General features: G+C 32.0%; 2 protein-coding genes across 4 annotated transcripts; both read right to left on the bottom strand.

The window, feature by feature from the left end:
* Positions 1–265: 265 nt before the first annotated feature.
* LOC11434512 (disease resistance protein RPV1) lies at positions 266–5,703 on the bottom strand. Its single transcript, XM_024773819.2, has 4 exons — positions 5,017–5,703; positions 2,483–3,590; positions 2,080–2,379; positions 266–1,612 (listed from the first exon to the last, which is right to left on the bottom strand). The coding sequence occupies exons 1-4, from the start codon at positions 5,595–5,597 to the stop codon at positions 1,406–1,408; spliced, it is 2,196 nt and encodes a 731-aa protein (XP_024629587.1). The 5' UTR covers positions 5,598–5,703; the 3' UTR covers positions 266–1,405.
* Positions 5,704–7,615: 1,912 nt separating this feature from the next.
* On the bottom strand, positions 7,616–13,299 carry LOC25500544 (disease resistance protein RPV1). 3 transcript variants are annotated; one of them, XM_039828475.1, is made up of 5 exons: positions 12,620–13,299; positions 10,912–10,976; positions 9,872–10,548; positions 9,464–9,766; positions 7,616–8,991 (listed from the first exon to the last, which is right to left on the bottom strand). In XM_039828475.1, exons 1-5 carry the CDS (start codon positions 13,243–13,245, stop codon positions 7,762–7,764), a joined length of 2,901 nt encoding a protein of 966 aa, XP_039684409.1. In that variant the 5' UTR covers positions 13,246–13,299; the 3' UTR covers positions 7,616–7,761. The 3 variants fall into 3 exon arrangements, with proteins under 3 accessions (XP_039684409.1, XP_024629097.1, XP_013444438.1); XM_024773329.2 differs by having other exon boundaries at positions 9,872–10,976; positions 12,620–13,298; XM_013588984.3 differs by having other exon boundaries at positions 9,464–9,763; positions 9,872–10,976; positions 12,620–13,298.
* Between the last annotated feature and the right edge of the window lie 5,555 nt (positions 13,300–18,854).

Genomic DNA, 18,854 nt, shown 5'->3' with positions numbered 1-18,854 from the left:
GGGTTGTTTATTGCGTACTAAATGTCATATTAAGAATACCTTTATCCGATTAAACCAAATAATTATATAAGCATGAATGAATGATTTACATATTCGTTGTCTCCCTTTCAAAAAAGCTTTATTTATACTGAATGCATGCATCTCTAGAACTTTTATAAGCTCTGAAACAAAACAATAAGGATTGTAAAAAAGTTATTTTATTTTTTATTTTTTTTGGAGCAAAGGATTGTAAAAAAGTTAACAAAACCCACATAGGCCTACTTCATAACAATACAAGCTGCCACAAATGATATTATTCAACCAACGTCTGATTTCATGTTCCAATTTACCTTAACACAAGTAAAACAGGCAATTGAAATAACTGAACCATTTAGCATTTTAAATTCCTAGAAACTTTGATATCTCTTCCACTGGACACATATTAATCGGAACAACACTACGATCACGAAATTCCAATTGCTGTTTAAACTTGTCATATTTTGAAGGGGTTACTAGGCTAACCCCAAACCCTCTTAACTGCACTGGCACATACTGTAATGTCGGTGTTTTTAATGATGCTCTAACCTGAATTTTAATCTTCGACTGATCATTCACTCTGCTAGCTAGGTAATGAGAACATCTTCGGTCATACATTAAATACACATGATCTGATTCAATTCCACGACGTGGTCTGCTTAAATACATTTTGATACCTTTATCTTGACCATCACTTATTTTTAATTTCACAATCTGACCCTCTGATGAGTTGGTTGGAATGATGAAGCCAAAAATGAATCCCAACTTAGAGAAATAAGGAGCGGAAGAAAGATCAATAGTTATGTAATCATGTGTAGTTGTACTATATTCCAACCACTCTGGAATTTCGCTACCTGGATATACATATATGCTGTGATTGTGATTGTGATTGTGATCATGGTCACGGTCCCATGTGGATATATGTTGGTATGAAAAGCTCATCATGTTAATTTGAGCATTCAACTCAATAGCCTTGAGAGAAGGTTCATTTAGTTTAAGGCAATTCCAGAAGATAACCCTTTTCCTCTTTTCCTTAAGTTGTTCACTAGCCGTTGAACGGAACGCTACATTCTCTAGTGATAGACAACCACAAGCATCTAGTATTTCTAGTGATTGAGCAAGCTCTGGTAGAGTTTGAAGCTCACTGCAAAGGTGCAAGTCCAGATGTCTCAGCCTTGTAAGATTCCTGATGCTTTTAGGCAAGCTCTGAATGTGAGTGTGCGCTAGATATAACTTTTCAAGTTTGGTTTGAAGTCCAATTGATGAGGGTAGATTTTTGATACTCGTGCCTTCTAAATCCAATATGTTCATATGTTTTGAGGTCACTGAGAATTCCTTCACTGATGTGCAGTTGTAGAGGGAGAGATACCTAAGGGAACTTAAATGGGTGTCATTGCTTTGAAGGCTCGTAAGGGAAATGCATCCACTCAGATCCAGTTCCTTGAGCTTTTTGAGACAAAACAGATGGATGGACACTAGTCAACCCTACACAGAGTCGGAGGTTTATAACTTCAAGACTTGCGGCCTTTGAAAAGTCTGGTAGTTCTGTTAGGAATGTGGATGACGAGAGTATAAGGACATTCAAATTCACAATATCCTGTTACATTTAGAACCAACCAAGACAAGATTTGTGAGCCAATTGAATCTGAATTAACAGAATGCTTATGCTGGAATATATATATTGTTTAAACATGTCTTTGGTACTTAAAAATATCATTTTTGCTTTTAATCCCTAATTTTTTCGAGTCCTATATCGGTCTTTCATTTCTAAATGTGTGTCAAGCTTTGGTCTTTATTTCTAGCGAACTGCAAACTACGTGAGTCAGAGAGGATATAAAAAAGCAATTGAATTTTGGTGATAGAAATAATTGCTTTCAATCATTCAAGCACATTTAACTTGGAACTAAAATTTGATAGGTTTTACACTGGCTCTTTGACCCACCAAGTTAGCTACAGACTGAAGTTTACACGTTTTTAGATTTAAAGGATCCGAATGTGACAAGTTTTTGGGGAACCAAAAGTGACTAGACTAAAAATATATTTTAGACTATATATATTACTTACCTTCACTCCATTCCAAAGTTTTTTCAATCGGCTATAAGGCAAGCTCAATCTAACAAGGTTTTCTGCAGAAAACTTGGATGGTAAGGATTCCAAAGGGTAATACTCCCAACGAAGATATCTCAGTTCGTTAGGCAAAAATTCAAGCCCTCGAGGAAGAGACAACCTTCCTTCATTCTGAGATCCGTTGGTGTAAATATCCAAAAATTTCAATTTGCTCATCTTCGCAAATACACGAGGGCTTAAGTGCAGCTCCTTAATTTCAGATAATCTGATGGCCATACTTCTGATGGCCTCACCTCCCTGTTAAAAGAGTTGTAGAAATATTTCAAACATCAATCAATATAAGCAACAGTTCCAACAATACAAAACAAAAATAATCAAATCTTCTATGAAAAATATTTACCTTGTCATCTTTCAACACATGATAAATATCATCGGGATTCAATAGTCGGCTTCGGCTTCCAGGTTCTTCAACAGATTCTTGGCGAACAATTTCCCAAGCTGTTTCTTGTATAATGTCATGCATTGATACTATACTTTGTTGAGAAATAGTTACAAGAGCTTTATCTTTTAGCCTGTCTAATTTAGTGCTTACCGAATAATGGCGATCTTTCAATAGAAGTTTTATGAGGTCAAGTTTCAACTTCAATCCATCAAAAAAGCAGGCAATATCCAATAATATATTCTTTTCATGAGAATCAAGATTAGTGTATATCAATCTAAATACAACATGGACATTTTCAATCTGCTCTATTTTCAGAATCTTTGCCTGGCTTTCCCATATGTCCTTATCTTTCCCACAAAGAAGGTTAGCTAAAGCTTTAAGAACTAGTGGAACACCTGCGGTATAATCGACCATCTTCTTTGATAGCTCATAGTACTCCATTTCGAGATGCTCATGTTTAGTAAAGGCGTGCAAATTGAAAAGCTGAAAAGATTCAGCAGAGTCCAATGGCTCAACCTCGTATATATCATCAACTTTTCCAGCAAGTACTTGCTTATCTCTAGTAGTTATGATGATTCTACTTCTTGGTCCTAACCAATCAACTGTTCCAATCAAAACTTCTAGTTGCTCTGCATCTTTGATATCGTCAAGAACAATAAGAACCTTCATACGGTGAAGCCTTTTCTTAACCAAAGGAGGTAACCCATTTATCAGTTCATCTTTCAAATTTTCTTCCTTTAATAGGGTGGATAAAATAATTTTTCTTAACCTCAAACTGTTTGTTCCACATCTTTCTGATTCTTCTCTTACATTAGCCATAAAATAACAACTTTCGTACTTAGAACGTAGTCTACGAAATACTTCTTCAGCAATAGTTGTTTTACCAATCCCAGGCATACCCCAAATTCCAAGGACACGAACATCTTCTGACTCTAAATGTAACAATGATTCTATAGGTGAAATTTTCTTTTCAATTCCTACAAGTCCTTTTGACTTGCCTTGGTCCACTTGATTCAACTTGATCAACACATTTTGAACTATTTCTTCAACAAGCTTAGCATCATCCCTGTACAATAAAGTAAAGAGAAAATGTGTAAATTTCAATCAAATTTTATTTATTTTAACAATACATTTGAATGTAAAATTACAAAGAAGAATTTTTTAGAACATATTATTTATGTATTTATCCTTTCAAATGTCTTCAACTTTGTTACTAAGATTTACTATTACAACTAGGGATGACAATGAGTATGATTTGAGTTCCAACAAAATGAGTAGGATACATGTACTATAGTACTTGCTTTTATACCTACATTTCAGAAAAAAAGGAATACTCAAATCCTATGGAGCACAAACTTTGACACATGACACAACATGGATACCGCGACATGACTAATATTCACAACTTGAATAATAACTCTTTAGAGTAAGAGTTACTCCAAACTTGACTATTAAATATTAATTTATGTATATGATTAACTACTAATAATCTCTCATTTGAGGTTTTTCTATGTTTCTCAAACTCATCTTCATACAATGCTTGGTAGAAGAGGAAGGGAGCTTTCTTGCCTCTCTTTCTTGAATCCTTCAAAATATTTTTGTGTTTGAGTTGGTGAATCTTCATCTTGTGATTCCTTATAGCCTTTTACAACAATCACCTAAACACCATGTTCCTCGAGAAGAGCCTTCATTTTGGTACTCGAATTATCGTAGGTGCTCTCCTTTAGAAATGGAACTTGGAAAAATGTCATTCCATTGCTCGCTGTTTTTGTAGAAGGATTTCTTATAGAAACCTAAGCTCTTGTTCCACTTTGTTGAATGGAGAAAGTTATGTTAAGCTTTTAAGGGGAATTGAGGTAGATAGAATATTTGAGAGAAGGGTAACATCTATTGCTTGAGAGAATGCTTTAGTTTCTTGCTTTGCTTGTTTGGTTTACAATCAATATCTATCCCCTTCTATAGGCTCAAGTTAGGGTTTTATTAGAGTACATAAATATCCTATTGTACCCTACTATGTATAGCCTATGGAATAACAGTTCTCAAACTGTTATTTAGATTGTTTACATTGTAACTAACAAGCTAGACTAAGCACGAATCAGTTAAAGGGATTCTATTCATATAAATATCGACCTGCTTTTACTCATAACTGCTAATCCCAAAACAAGTTATAGTCCATATATTAATTCAGTTTCATCTAATGTTGCTCTCAATAATCACACTGCCACAACACTAGGTCCCTTTGTATATACATTGCGGCATTATAGACTTGGTCACCGACATCATAAGGCACTTAAGACCACACTATCCATCTGTAAAATACATTTACCACATAAATCCAATTTAGTGTTTTGTTCTGCGTGTTGTATGGGCAAAGTACAAAATTAAAATATTTAGTGGACTCTGTCCTCACTTTACTATAACATACATGTAGTGGATATGAAATAAATAAATAGTGATAACATATGAAAATTTATTTGTGAAAGGACACTTACGAAAAAAGTGATGAATCAAATCCAGACATATTAGCAGATTGCTTCAAAGCAGATCTCCAGCTTAGCACCTTGTAGGAACTATACTTTTGTTCATGTTGAGCAAAAGCATCTCTATAAGTCCCATTTTGATGCCGTACATCTGAGGGATATACTTGGTAGAAAACTGGCATTAGAACCCTACCATAATTTGCTCTGCACTCGACTATTTTCACAAGCTCGTCCAAACACCAATGTGAAGATGCAAAGTTTGGAGAAAATATGACCAATGAAATCAATGATTTTTCAATTGCTCTTTGAATTGCTGATAATTCGTCTCCTGTTATTAGCTTTTTGTCAGAAAAAACAATGATTCCCTTTCGCGACAAAGCGTCGAGGACATGGCTAAGGAAATTTTTGCGAATGTCACTACCTCTAAAGCTAACAAAGACATCATATTTTATCTGAGGTGCAGGGATAGAAGTAGAAGGAGAAAATATCTTGTTTGAAATTGGATTTGGAACTACACCCCTCGGTTTTAAAATAAGCAAGAGAGTGAGATAAAGAAACAAACTTATGCTACTACTGGATTCACAAATTTTCATTTTGGAGGGAGCCTCAAGATATCTGCAAAATGAAAAGAATAGTAGGAAGAAAAAGGCAACGAAGTTTACTACTTGATATTGGACTGTATATTATAATTGCCTAATGAGTAATGACTTGATACTGTCAATATTACAGGTATGTTGCTATCTTGTGACCATAATGTTTACTACTCTTTTGTTATAAATAATGAAGTTTTGAAGCTAGTTTTGTCTCATGATTGAATTGAATACTTACTTTGTCAATATTTAACAAGATTAATTTAATATTATTTTCTGTGTATACATATGAACTGTATGTAATGGGGACAAATATTAGGTGTAATTGTTTAAGAAGTTGTTTAAATCATCTTATATTTCTGACCATAACGTTTACTACTTTTTTTTTTATTAAAGTATTTAATAAGACTTTGGTGGATGAAGTCTTTGCAATAATTGTCAGGAAAACTTACTCTGTGATGACTTCTCATCTTTTATCTTCTATTTTTCCACAATGAAAAAAACAAAAATTACTATTTGCGTGGACTAAGTCTTTGCAATAATTTAGCTAAATATGCTCTTAAGAATTCAGATTGCATATGGATCGAAGAAACTCAGGCCTTGTATTTCTGGCATTTGATTTGTTGCCAGATTTTCATTAATGAAATTGTCTTTAACGTAAAAAAAAAAAAAAAAAAAAAGTCTTTGCAATAATTTTGTCAAGAAAAGTCCTTGCAATAATATTAGTTTATATCTATATACAATTGAGTATGCACATTAGTTAGCCAAAACATGTGCTATCTTCGATGTCTTCCGGAAGATTTCGCAGGAGTATCCTCAACTTAGTCATGTTTTCATTTCATCATGTCCTCTGTACAAATAAATGATCCAGAAAGACCTCAAAGCTAACATCATCCGTAAAGATAATATCGCCTCCAGAGAGTGAAGCTTCAATGGTATATGTTGCAGAACGATTTAACTATACTAGTAGAAGTTGAGCCTGCACATTATACACGAACGCCAAACATGTCAAAGTCTATGAAGGTGAGGTAACTTGGGATCTATGGCGATCACAAACAACAAGATAAGGCACAGTAAAATCTCTCTTTGATTAATAAATATGCATCATCATGAGGATCTCGTAGCAACTGAGATATTTGACTCAAATTAACTGAACTGACAGTGTGAAGATAAGATCATATGTAAAGTTGTCAATTGCCGATGGCCAAAACTCCGTCATATAAACGTGGAACTTTGACCTATGGTACTGCCATGGTCATTAGAGATGTAGTTTTATACCTTATGGCCTTAAAAAACGCTGATGGAAGCCTACAAGGACTTAGGAAAGGTGTCCAACAACCAATTCCAACTATCAAGTAGGTTTGGCATATGCCATAGTATGAATTTCCTACATAAGACCTTAGTTATGCCAAAAAAGAAGGTGGGTATTTCTACACTGTATGATATTAAGCTATACAGTCTCGTACACTAAGTTATAACTTTTTTCATATCTTCCTTGTCAATAATTTCCTCCAAATTTCAATAATAGGCTATTGTGGTGTATTCATAACCTCCGTGTAGATATGATTCTATTTAGATTGACTTATTTGAATATATCTACTATTTGAATATATCTACTAGTAGATATATTCAAATAAGCTCTCTATGATAGTTTATGAAAATACTAGCTTATACCTTATATGAAAACAATTTTACTTTATTTTATCTTTTGTTATAACAGTAGCTTATGCATAAGCACTTATATGATAAATGTTTATGCTGTAAATGCTTAATTAAGTTGTTTATCCAAACAGGGTCGTATTGTCGTTGATTGTGAAATAAGTTACTGCTGAAGGATAAACCAACTAAGTTAGGAAGTTATATTGAGGTAGGTGGGTATATATTTTTTTGCAAAAACCACTAATACAACACGGTGCCTCATACTTTTTAGAAATTGATGTATACTGACTACTGATAAACGAGTCATGCATCTCTAGAAATTTTCTGAATTCTGAGACAAAACAATAAGGATGGAAAAAAAGTTTACAAAAGCCACATAAACTTACTTCATAGCAATACAAGCTGCCACAAGGGCTATTATTCAATCAAATTCATGTTCCAATTTACCTTAACACATTTAAAGCATGCAAGTAAAACAGGCAACAGAAATAACTGAACTGTTTTTAATTCATAGAAGCATTGATCTCTCTTCCACCGAACACATACTATTTTCTGGAACAACACTGCCATCACCAAACTCCAATTTCTGTTTAAACTTGTCATAATCGGAAGGTGTTACTAGGCTAACTCCAAAACCTCTTAACTGCACTGGCATATAACGTGATGTCAGTGTTCTTGAGAATGCGCTGACCTGAATTTTAATCTTCAACTGATTATTGACTCGCCTAGCCAGGTAATGAGAACATCTTGGGTCATACAGTAGATACACATGATCTGATTCAATTCCATGATGTGGTCTGTCCAAATACACTTTGATACCTTCATCTTCACCATCACTGATTTTAAATTTCAGAATTGAACCCTCAGACGAGATGGTAGGAATGATGAAGCCAAAAATGAATCCCAACTTTGAGAAATAAGGAGAAGAAGAAAGATCAATGGCTATGTAATCATGTCTAGTTGCACTTGCACTGTATTCCAACCACTCAGGAATTTCGCTACCTGGATACACGTACATGCCTTGGTTGCGATCGTGATCATGATCAAGGTCGCATGTGGATATATGTTGGTGTGAAAAGTTCATCATGTTGATTTTAGCATTCAACTCAATAGCCTTGAGAGAAGGCTCGTTTATTTTAAGGCAATTCCAGAAGGTAACCCTTTTCCTCTTTTCCTGAAGTTGTTCACTAGCAGTTGAACGGAACTCTACATTCTCTAGTGACACACAACCACCAGCATCTAGTGTTTCAATCGACGGAGGAAGCTCTGGTAATGTTTGAAGCTTTCTGCAATGGTGTAAGTCTAGATGTCTCAGCCTTGTAAGGTTCTTGATGCTTTTAGGCAAGCTCTCAATGTGAGTGTGTCCTAGATGTAACTTTTCAAGTTTGGTTTGAAGTCCAATTGATGAGGGCACTTGTTTGATACTCGTGCGTTCTAAATTCAATTTCTTCATATTCTTTGAGGTCACTGAGAATTCCTTCAGTGATGTACAATTGTAGAGGGAGAGATCACTAAGGGAGATTAATTGGGTATTGCTTTGAAGGCTTGTAAGGGAAATGCATCCACTCAGATCCAGTTTCTTAAGCTTTTTCAGAGAGAAAACAGATGGATGGACACTAGTCAACCCTACACAGAATTGGAGGTCCATTACTGCAAGACTTGTGGCCTTTGAAAGATCTGGTAGCTCTGTTAAAAGTGTGGATGAATGGAGTATAAGGTCATTCAAATTCACAAGATCCTGTTCCATTTAGAATTAGCCAACACAAAACATGTGAACCAATTGAATCTAAATTTAATTGCATGCTAATGCTGGAATATATATAGTTTAAATATGTTTTTAGTCGTTCGAAATATCATTTTTGGTCTCATATTGGTCCTTTATTTCTAAATATGAGTCAACTTTAGTCTTTGTTTATAGCCAACTACGCCAGTCAGAGAGCATATGAAAAAGCTACTGAATCTTGGAGGTAGAAATCATTTCTTTCAACCATTCAACCACATTTAACTTACAACCTTGGTCCCAAAAAAAGAAAAAAAAACTTGCAACTAAAATTTAATAGCTTTTACACAGGCTCTCTGACCAACGACATATTGTTAGATATAAAGGATCAAAATATTCTATAAAAAAAATAAAATTAATTAAGGATCAAAATGTGACAAATTTTTTGGGAACCAAAAGTGCCTAGACTAAAAATATATTTATTACTTACCTTCTCTCCATGCCAAAGTTTATTCAATCGGCTATATGGCAAGCACAATGTAATAAGGTTTTCAGCAGAAAACATGGATGGCAAGGATTTCAAAGGGTAGTACTCCCAACGAAGATATCTCAATTCATTAGGCAAGAACTCAAGCCCTCCAGGAAGAGACAAACTCCCTTCATTTTGAGACCTCTTGGTGTAAATATCCAAAAATTTCAATTTGCTCGTCTTGGCAAATACTTGAGGGCTTAACTGCAGCTCCTTAATTTCAGATAATCTGATTGCCATACTTCTGATGGACTCACCTCCCTGCTAAAACAGTAGTAAAACAATTTCAAACATCGATCAATATAAGCAACGTTTCCAACAATACAAAACAAAACAAATATAAGCAAATCTTCAATGAAAAATAATTACCTTGTCATCTTTTAATACATTATAAATGTCATTAGGATCCGAGAGCCGGCTTCGATTTCCAGGTTCTTCAAAAGATTCATTGCGAACAATCTCCCAAGCAGTTTCTTGTGTTATGTCATCCATTGATACAATACTTTGTTGAGAAATAGTTACAAGACCTTCGTTTTTTAGCTTGTCTAATTTATTGCTCACCGAATAATGGGGATCTTTCAATAGAAGTTTTATGATGTCAAGTTTCATCTTCATTCCGTCAAAAAAGCAAGCAATATCCAAAAATATATTCTTTTCATGATAATCAAGATTAGTGTACATCAATCTAGATACATCATGGACAGTTCTAGTCTGCCCTATTTTGATATTCCTTGCTAGGCTTTCCCATATGGCTTTATCTTTCCCACAAAGATACTTACCTAAAGTTGTAAGAACTTGTGGAACACCTTCAGCAAGATCGACCATCCTCTCCGATAGCTCACGGTACTCCATTTCATTATGCTTATGTTTAGCAAAGGCATGCAAATTGAAAAGCAGAAGTGATTCAACAGAGTCCAATGGTTGAACCTTGTATGTATCATTTGTTTTTCCAACAAGTACTTCCGTAACTCCCGTAGTTATTATGATTCGACTTCCTGGTCCAAACCAATCAAGTGTTCCAACCAAAACTTCTAATTGCTCTGCATCTTTGACATCATCAAGAACAATAAGAACCTTCATGCGGCGAAGCCTTTTATTAAATAAAGGTTGTAATTCATTTATCAGATCATCTTTCGTATTTTCTTCCTCTAACAGAGTGGATAAAAGCTTTTTTCTTAATGACAAATTGTTTGTGCCAGATCTTTCTGATTCTTCTCTTACATTAGCCATGAAACAAAAACTGTCGTATTTAGAATGTAGTCTACGGTAAACTTCTTCAGCAAGAGTTGTTTTACCAATACCAGCCCTACCCCAAATTCGAAGAACACGAACATCTTGTAACTCTAAATGTAACGATGATTCTATAAGTGAAATTTGCTTTTCAATTCCTACAAGTCCTTTTAACTTACCTTCAACTTGTTTCAACTTCATCAACACACTTTCAACTGTTTTTTCTACAAGCTTAGCATCATCCCTGCACAACAAAGAAAAGAGAAAATGTATAAGCTTCAATCAAATTCATATTTATTTAAACAATACCATCCTTTGAATGTAAAATTATAAAGAAGAATTTTGTAAAAAACATTATTTATGCATTTATCCATTCAAGTATCTTTAGCTTTGTTATTAAGATTAAAAACATCCAATAACATTTAGTTTTGTGTGGTTTTCGGTTTTTTTTTTGCTCCATTTGCAGTTTTAATTTTGGATCAGTTTAAATTTGAACCTCCAAGTCTACAAGGAGCATACTTCTTCAAACCTTTGACTTCCGTTTATGGTCCCAGAAGACTTCAGTTTTGAGCAATAATGACATCTTAAATATATACTCACTCCGTCCCATAATATAAGCAAAAAAAAACACATTTTCTTTGTCCCAAAATATAAGCAAAAAAGACAAACTTTTATCTTTTTCAAGATTTTTTTTTGTTATTCTCATAAAATTAAATGCAAATTACATTCAATTTTCTCTTTCTTTCATTTTTTCCATAACCAATAGCCAATGAAAATTATTTTTATATCTTCCTATAAAACTTTTTTCAAAGAAAACACAAAAAACTATACTCCAAATTTTTATGTTTTAGTTTTCTTAATAAATGTGATTTTTGTTTTTTTGCTTATAATTTGGGATAGAGGGAGTATTTTTTTATTTTTTTTTGACAAAATGACATCTTTAATGTTGAAATCTTAGTATTAATCATCCATAAAATAAATCAAAGTTTAATTAGGAAATTGCATATTTAATGAAAGGAAAATGCTAGATATCAACAATGATTTATCAAGAAAGATTCAAGAATGACAAGTCACAATAATCGCCCTTAGATTTCAGTCTCATTTATTCCTTTCATAAAAAAAAAAAAATACATAACACCCACCACCCCATGATTTCCGGCCCGACATAGATTTTATTGGCTAACATTAATTTCGGTACAATTTCTTGATAAAATCTAAGGGTGATTATTCTGCCATATCATTCTTGAATTTTTCTTGAGAAAATCTTTCTTGATATATTTAATGAAATCTATTTTTTGTTTTTCAAACAAACAAAAGAAGACAATAACGTGCGTTACGTATATGACATGTACAGTCGCCATGTACAGTCGCCGTTAGGTTCGACAAAAGGCGAATCAAATAGTGTAATAGATCAATAACTTTCAATAACTCTTTACAAAAAGCGAATCAAATCAATCCATCAATTGAATCAACTTATATTATACTATTGATGATCATGTATACAAAGCTTCAAACAATTTAAATATTTATTGGAATATAGTTGATCGCATACAAAACTTCAAACAGTTTAGATGGTTGTTGGTATATGTTTACATATGTTTTAAATAGCATATTGTACGTTAAAATAAGATGATGGAATAAAATATCATATAGTTTTTGAAATTCTATTAATATATATAGATTTGATCTACTTAACGAAAACTTTCAATTGTTGTTTAATTTTCCGTTTACAAAGAGTCATTAGAAGTGAATGGGGAAGGTCTCAATCCTGTTGCTATTCTAGTATTTGATGAAATGAAGTGTAAAAAAAAAAAAGAGCTATTAAAAGTGTAAGTGTCCAAATGATCTAAAAATTTATATGTTATGAATTAAAAAAAGAAGACTTACGGAAAATGTATTGAATGAAATCCAGAAATATTGGCAGATTTTGTCAAAGCATGTCTCCACTTTTCCACCTTGTCGGAACTAAAATTTTGTCCAAGTTGAACAAAAGCATCTTTATAAGCACCAGTTTGATGTCGTACTTCTGTAGGATCTACTTGGTAGAAAACTGGCAATAGAATCCTATCATATTTTGCTCTGCAATCAACTATTTTCACAAGCTCATCCAAACACCAATGTGAATATGAAAAGTTTGGAGAGAATATGACCAAATGAATGAATGATTTTTCAATTGCTTCATTAAGTTTTGGTGATATTTCATCTCCTTCTTCAAGTTTCTTGTCAGAAAATACATTTATTTGCTTTCGCGAAAAAGCCACAAGGACATGGCTAAGGAAATTTCTGCGGGTATCCTCACCCCTGAAGCTAACAAAGACATCATGTTTTATCTCTGGAATAGAGTTAGAACTAGGATGTGAAAATGCCACAGGACATGTAGGATAGTAATACTTGTTTGAAATTGGTTTTGGAATTATGCTTGAACTTGAACCTACCCCCCTCGGTTCTGAAATAACCAAAAATGTGAGAAAAACTAATAAACTTATGCTACTACTAGATTCACAATTTTTCATTTTGGAGTTATGAAGTTAAAGAAAAACCAAACAGAACTGACTTTGAATTATAGCTGCAGTCATCAAGCTCAAGTATCAATCAGATAGGATCCTTTTTATTAGCAATTTAGCATGATTTCAAATTAAGCCTTGCGTTGACTTGGTAAATGGTAATCAGTCTTTCTTTTATTATAACTCCCTCTTTTTGTCAAAATTAGTTCAAGTTTGTAATAGTTTATTATACCACATCGATTAGCACTAAGGTCAAATTTACAATTTTGTTATGATTAATAAGATTTAGAAGCAATTGAGTTCAAGTGGTTGTTCCACCAAAAAACGGAGGGTTAACAAAAAAAAAATCGTGAGAAAAAGGATGATCGGATAAAGTGTATTATGTTTTAATCATTTTTTCTTCATTTAATCAATTCGCAATAATCAATCTTTTTTTCAATACTTAATTATATATGCTACATATAAAAAAAAATAGACGTGTTGTGCTGAACTTTTTCCTTTTCAATTTTATCCTTCATTTAAAAGTATCTTATTTACTACTAGCGAAAAGACGGGCACTCTGTCCCCATTTTTCCGCTATTTTTATTACGTTAACGTTTGAAAATTACGAACGGTGTTGTTTTATGAAATTTTAATTTCGATTAAAAGTAAAAATGTAATTGTTTTTTGTTTTCAAATTATAAAAAATCAAACTAACCATGATTATCTATTTCAATGAAACCAACAATATAAAAAAAAAAAATCTAATTTTTTTTTTAATGACACCAACAACAATCTTTATTATAAAAAAGTTGTTGTTTAAGGATATAATTGAGATGATGAAAAAGTAAATATAGATACAATCATCTAGTTTGTTACACTTTTTAAATGATAAAAGAACAAACTGGACATTTGTGTTTGTTACACTTTTATTTTAATATATTTAAATTTATTTTTATCTATTTGTTACATGTGTTATTTATAAATCAAGGACATTTTTTGATAGAAAAATCTAGCCCAAAGGATATGAAAGGATAGTTTTCTTTATATATATATATATATATATATATATATATATATATATATATATATATATATATATATAGTATAGATTTAATTTTTTATAACAAAATTTTAATAAATTAATTAAATTAAATAGATAAATCTCCATAAAATACCCCACTACAATAGGAACAACATTATCTTAAAAATATGAAATATGAAATTTTGGTTTCATTATTCCAATTTTATTATATTATTTGCAATAATGTTGTGTAATTAAAAAAGATAAGCATGATTTGTTTCAATAACATCTACACATATTTTTTTAGAGATTAATTAGTATAGATTTTTCCAATAAATATATTCTACTTATGTTTCTTAATTTAGGCATTTAGGCAATGCCCCTGCTTTAATATTAAAAAGTCCAAATTACTTATGATGTCTGTATTGTGTCTAAAAATATGTGTTTAATTATCATTTCTGTTTTTTTAAGGAGTGTGAAGGTGAGAAAAACATAAGAAGGGGGGTTGAATTGTGTTTTCTTTTTCTCTAAAAATTCTTCTTCTGGTATCACTTCAGAAGCTGGTTAGGAATGCTTCTGATGTGATGTTCAGCATCAGATATGCAGCGGAATAAAAACAGAGCAGAGAAAAGAAAGAGAGACACAAGCAATTATACTGGTTCCTTCCACAAACCGGAAGTAGTCCAGTCCCCCTTGCACTTCCAAGGAGATTTCCACTAAGAAATAATCACACAGATTACAAATGCTCAATACTCTCTAGTATGAGACTTCTCAAATGCTCAAGCACGCAGGCGAGAGACTTCCAATGCTCAAGCACTAAAGCAAGAGTCTTCTAATGCTCAAGCACGCAGGCGATCGAGAGACTTCTAATCAAACATAATTACACAGAAAATTGTTTGACTTTGAACACTTGATATACAATCAGTGGTGTTTACAATACAATGCAATAAAAACTCTAGACTTAAGAATTTCTAAGATACATCAAATCAGAGCAGAAATTCAAATTGCTTTTTAGAATCAAATTTGGCAGAGTTTTGGCGCTTTTAACTTGTGTTGATGTCTCTACCAATCTTCAAGTCTTCACTCCTTTATATAGAGGTGAATAGAGAGACGTTGAGATTTTTAGCACGTCTAAAGAGTCGTTGAGTTCCTTTGATCATCCACCAATAATCTTTTGCCTGATTTGGGTGTAGTCCTATGAAGGATCAAGTTCAAATCCATTCCTATCTTGAAGGAACATTTCTGCAGGCAAAGCTGTTGTCTTGTCTTGTAGCGTAGACACAAACAGAGTAGTGGAGGTAGTGGTTGTACACTTGTACTTTGTCAACTCTTCAATGAAGGACAAACACCCAGTGCTTTTCAAATGAACGTTGGCACCTCCCTCTTTCTCTTTCGCTCTCTTAGACGGGTTTAAATCCAGGAGACAACTCTTAGAGTCTTCAGGTTGAATCTTCTGATCAACTGTAGATTCTGGTGATGATATAGCTTCTGATGACTTCTGCTTCTGATGACGTCATTACTTCAGAGGCACTTGAGACTTCAGAAAAACTTCATAGCTTCAGACGCAGTTTTCTTCAGATGCTTTAGATTCTTTTGCTTTCTATTGTTCTTCCAAGACCTATTGAAATTGATTAACTTTGCCTATGGTCCTGTACACTTGAACAATTATTAGCAATAACCAATTGACAATTTTTAATATCTTGTTATCATCAAAATTTATTAAAGTTTTTTTTGTGAAATACATTCTGTTCCAACAGAGTTTACATATGATATTCCCCTAAAAAATATATATTACATTAAGAGCAATGCTATATATCATGAAAGATTTTCTTAAGAAAAATTCAAGAATGACATGGCAGAATAATCATCCTTAGATTTTATCAAGAAATTGTACTAAAATTAATGTTAGCCAATAAAATCTCTGTCGGGCCGGAAATCATGGGGTGGTGGGTGTTATGTATTTATTTTTTTATTTTTTTATGAAAGGAATAAATGAGACTGAAATCTAAGGGTGATTATTATATCATGTCATTCTTAAATATTTCTTGATAAATCATTCTTGATATCTAGCATTTTCCTTACTTCAATGACAACAAGTTAATTGTTTAGGTTGTCAATAAAAAACGTTGATTGTTTAAGGTGTTTAATTTTTTATGTTATATTTCTGACCATAATGTAAACAACTCTTTTAGTACAAAAAAATATTCATGAACTTGAAATTAGGATCCAACACGCTTGCGTCAAAAAAGGATCCAACACGTTATTTTAACGCTACCATCTAATTTAATACTCCCTTAGTTTTTTTTTTCCTTCATGTCGTTAGAATATAGATTTTGTGTTTCTATTTTTTTTTTAATGGCAAAATATATATATTGAGTGGTGCTATATGGCACGACCCTATAATTACACGAAAGGTGCACGACAATGTTTTTTTTTCTTAATTTGCTTCCAATTCCATCATAAATGTGCTTTTGCTTTTTATATCTTAAATGAATAAAACAACACTTAGTCCTTAGATAGAGGTACATGGCTCACCTCTTAGTGAAAAGTGGAATTTTTGGCATTTGAGTCAAAACTAGCAGAAAGTTTATATAAACATATATTATATCATAGGATTGATTGATATGCATGGACTGGCACAACACTTTCACAACTTCACAAAGATATATATATATATATATATATATATATGTTGGTATAACACTAGCACAACACTGTCATAAAATTAAGGGTTAAATATGTTTTTGGTCCCTATAAATATGTCAGTTTTTCGTTTTAGTCCCTCTAAAATTTTCCTTCAATTTTTAGTCCCTATAAAATTTTCAATCACTACTTTTGGTCCCTATTTTTAATTTATTTTTTTTATTTTTTAATAAAATTGTGCAGAAATGTGTAAAATATTCTAAAAAACATTTTTAAAAAAAATTAGAATTTTTTAACAAAGTACAAATTAAATATGAATTTTTAACCGTAAAAAATATATAAATTCATATTAAATTCATTTTTTGTTAAAAAATTCTAAAAAAAAATTGTAGTGATTCTTATAATATTTTGAATTTTTCTGGAAAATTTTATTAAAAAATATGAATTCTACATATGAGTTTACTTTAAAAGAGGGACCAAAAGTGAAAATTAAAAAAATTTATAGGGACTAAAAGTTGAAGAAAATTTTTAGAGGGACTAAAACGAAAAGTTGATATATTTACAGGGATTAAAAACATATTTAACTCTAAAATAAAAGAGAAAATATGTCGTCGTGCAACATGCACGAAAAATTATGTCGTGCTCTTAATCATTATCCATATAGAGTGAACCATTATCCATATATATTAGATAACTAGAAAAAGTTTGAAATAATATACAGAGAAGGAGGCACCAAGCGACACAAACACAGGACGGGCTGCACCTTCTTTTATATTTCTATTTGATTGTTGTTTTGATAGAAAGAGTGTGCAAAAAAATATAAATTTATTGATTCGTTAAAATGAAAGTATAATAGTAAAAAAAAAACACCAAAAATCCACCAACTTATTTTGAATATACTATTTTCAGAGGACCCTGAGAAATAAACCGAAGGAGTATCCCCTTGAACTTAGCTCAGGTGGTAAGTACAAATGTATAATATATATAAAGGTTGAGGTTCGAACTCCAAACAATCTATATTTAAAATGTGTGCGTTTGCCACTAAAAAAAATCGACCATAAAGTAGTTTATATAATGATATAGATTTGTGTGCGCACATGCACATATCAGGCTAGACTCCCAAAGAAAATAAAAAAAATTAGGGCTCGGTTAAATGTCAACAACTTGATTGTTTAGGTTGTTTAATTTTTTTATTGTTAAATTTTTGACCATAATGTGAACAACCTTTTTATTTTAAAATTAGTTACAAACCCATGCTTCGCACGGGTTCAATAAAAAAAATTCTTCGAAAGAAGAGATGTTAAAACGACGGAACATTGTGATTCATCATAAAATATGTATGAGCTGATTAAGTGAGCATATAATCAGTCTATGATTAGGAATTGACATAATATTTAAGATGAAAACAATTGGAACCAATGATGTGTGAATTTACATATTATCCAAAATTATAAAAAAGAGTGTTGTTGTTATAGAGTTATCAAAAAATGATTGATACCCATATTTACATCAAATGAAATCAAGCAAAGAAGCATCAGTGAGTGAAGATAATTTAGTCTAGGATTAAAGTAAATAAAAATATTTTGTATCATTAAATGATAGCGTGAATAAAAATATGTGAGGTTGTGATGATTAAACAATATTGAAATTAAATATATAAGTGATAAAAAGATAATAAAATTCTTTTGAAAAAAAGATAATAAAATTAAATGGAAGGTTCAAACAAAAAAAAAAGTTAAATGAAAAGAAAACATATTGAAATATAATATTAAAAAATAAAAGAAAAGGTTCACAGTGTGAGTTGAAAAGAGGTGCTTGTGAAATATATTGTCGAGAAATAGTTTTTTAAAGTAGCATTCAACAACTTTTGACAAAAGCTCATTCCATTCAATTTTATACATTAAAAAAAATTCTCTTTCTAGTAAGTACTTAATTGATATTGTGTTTGATCTACTTTTCCTTAATAATGTAG

Source organism: Medicago truncatula, chromosome 8 (genome assembly GCF_003473485.1).
Source record: "Medicago truncatula cultivar Jemalong A17 chromosome 8, MtrunA17r5.0-ANR, whole genome shotgun sequence".
Classification (NCBI taxonomy): domain Eukaryota; kingdom Viridiplantae; phylum Streptophyta; class Magnoliopsida; order Fabales; family Fabaceae; genus Medicago; species Medicago truncatula.
Note: the sequence above shows the minus strand (reverse complement) of the source record. Positions and strands in the feature narration are given on the sequence as shown.

Excerpts from the sequence above, each read along its gene's own strand:
- LOC25500544 (XM_024773329.2), bottom strand. The coding sequence starts at position 13,245 with ATGAAAAATTGTGAATCTAGTAGTAGCATAAGTTTATTAGTTTTTCTC. Across the intron at positions 10,977-12,619 it reads TTTCATTCAATACATTTTCC|GGATGATGCTAAGCTTGTAG; the intron begins GTAAGTCTTCTT and ends TTTGTTGTGCAG. Across the intron at positions 8,992-9,463 it reads AACTTTGGCATGGAGAGAAG|GATCTTGTGAATTTGAATGA; the intron begins GTAAGTAATAAA and ends TAAATGGAACAG.
- LOC11434512 (XM_024773819.2), bottom strand. The coding sequence starts at position 5,597 with ATGAAAATTTGTGAATCCAGTAGTAGCATAAGTTTGTTTCTTTATCTC. Across the intron at positions 2,380-2,482 it reads ATGTGTTGAAAGATGACAAG|GGAGGTGAGGCCATCAGAAG; the intron begins GTAAATATTTTT and ends CTCTTTTAACAG. Across the intron at positions 1,613-2,079 it reads AACTTTGGAATGGAGTGAAG|GATATTGTGAATTTGAATGT; the intron begins GTAAGTAATATA and ends TAAATGTAACAG.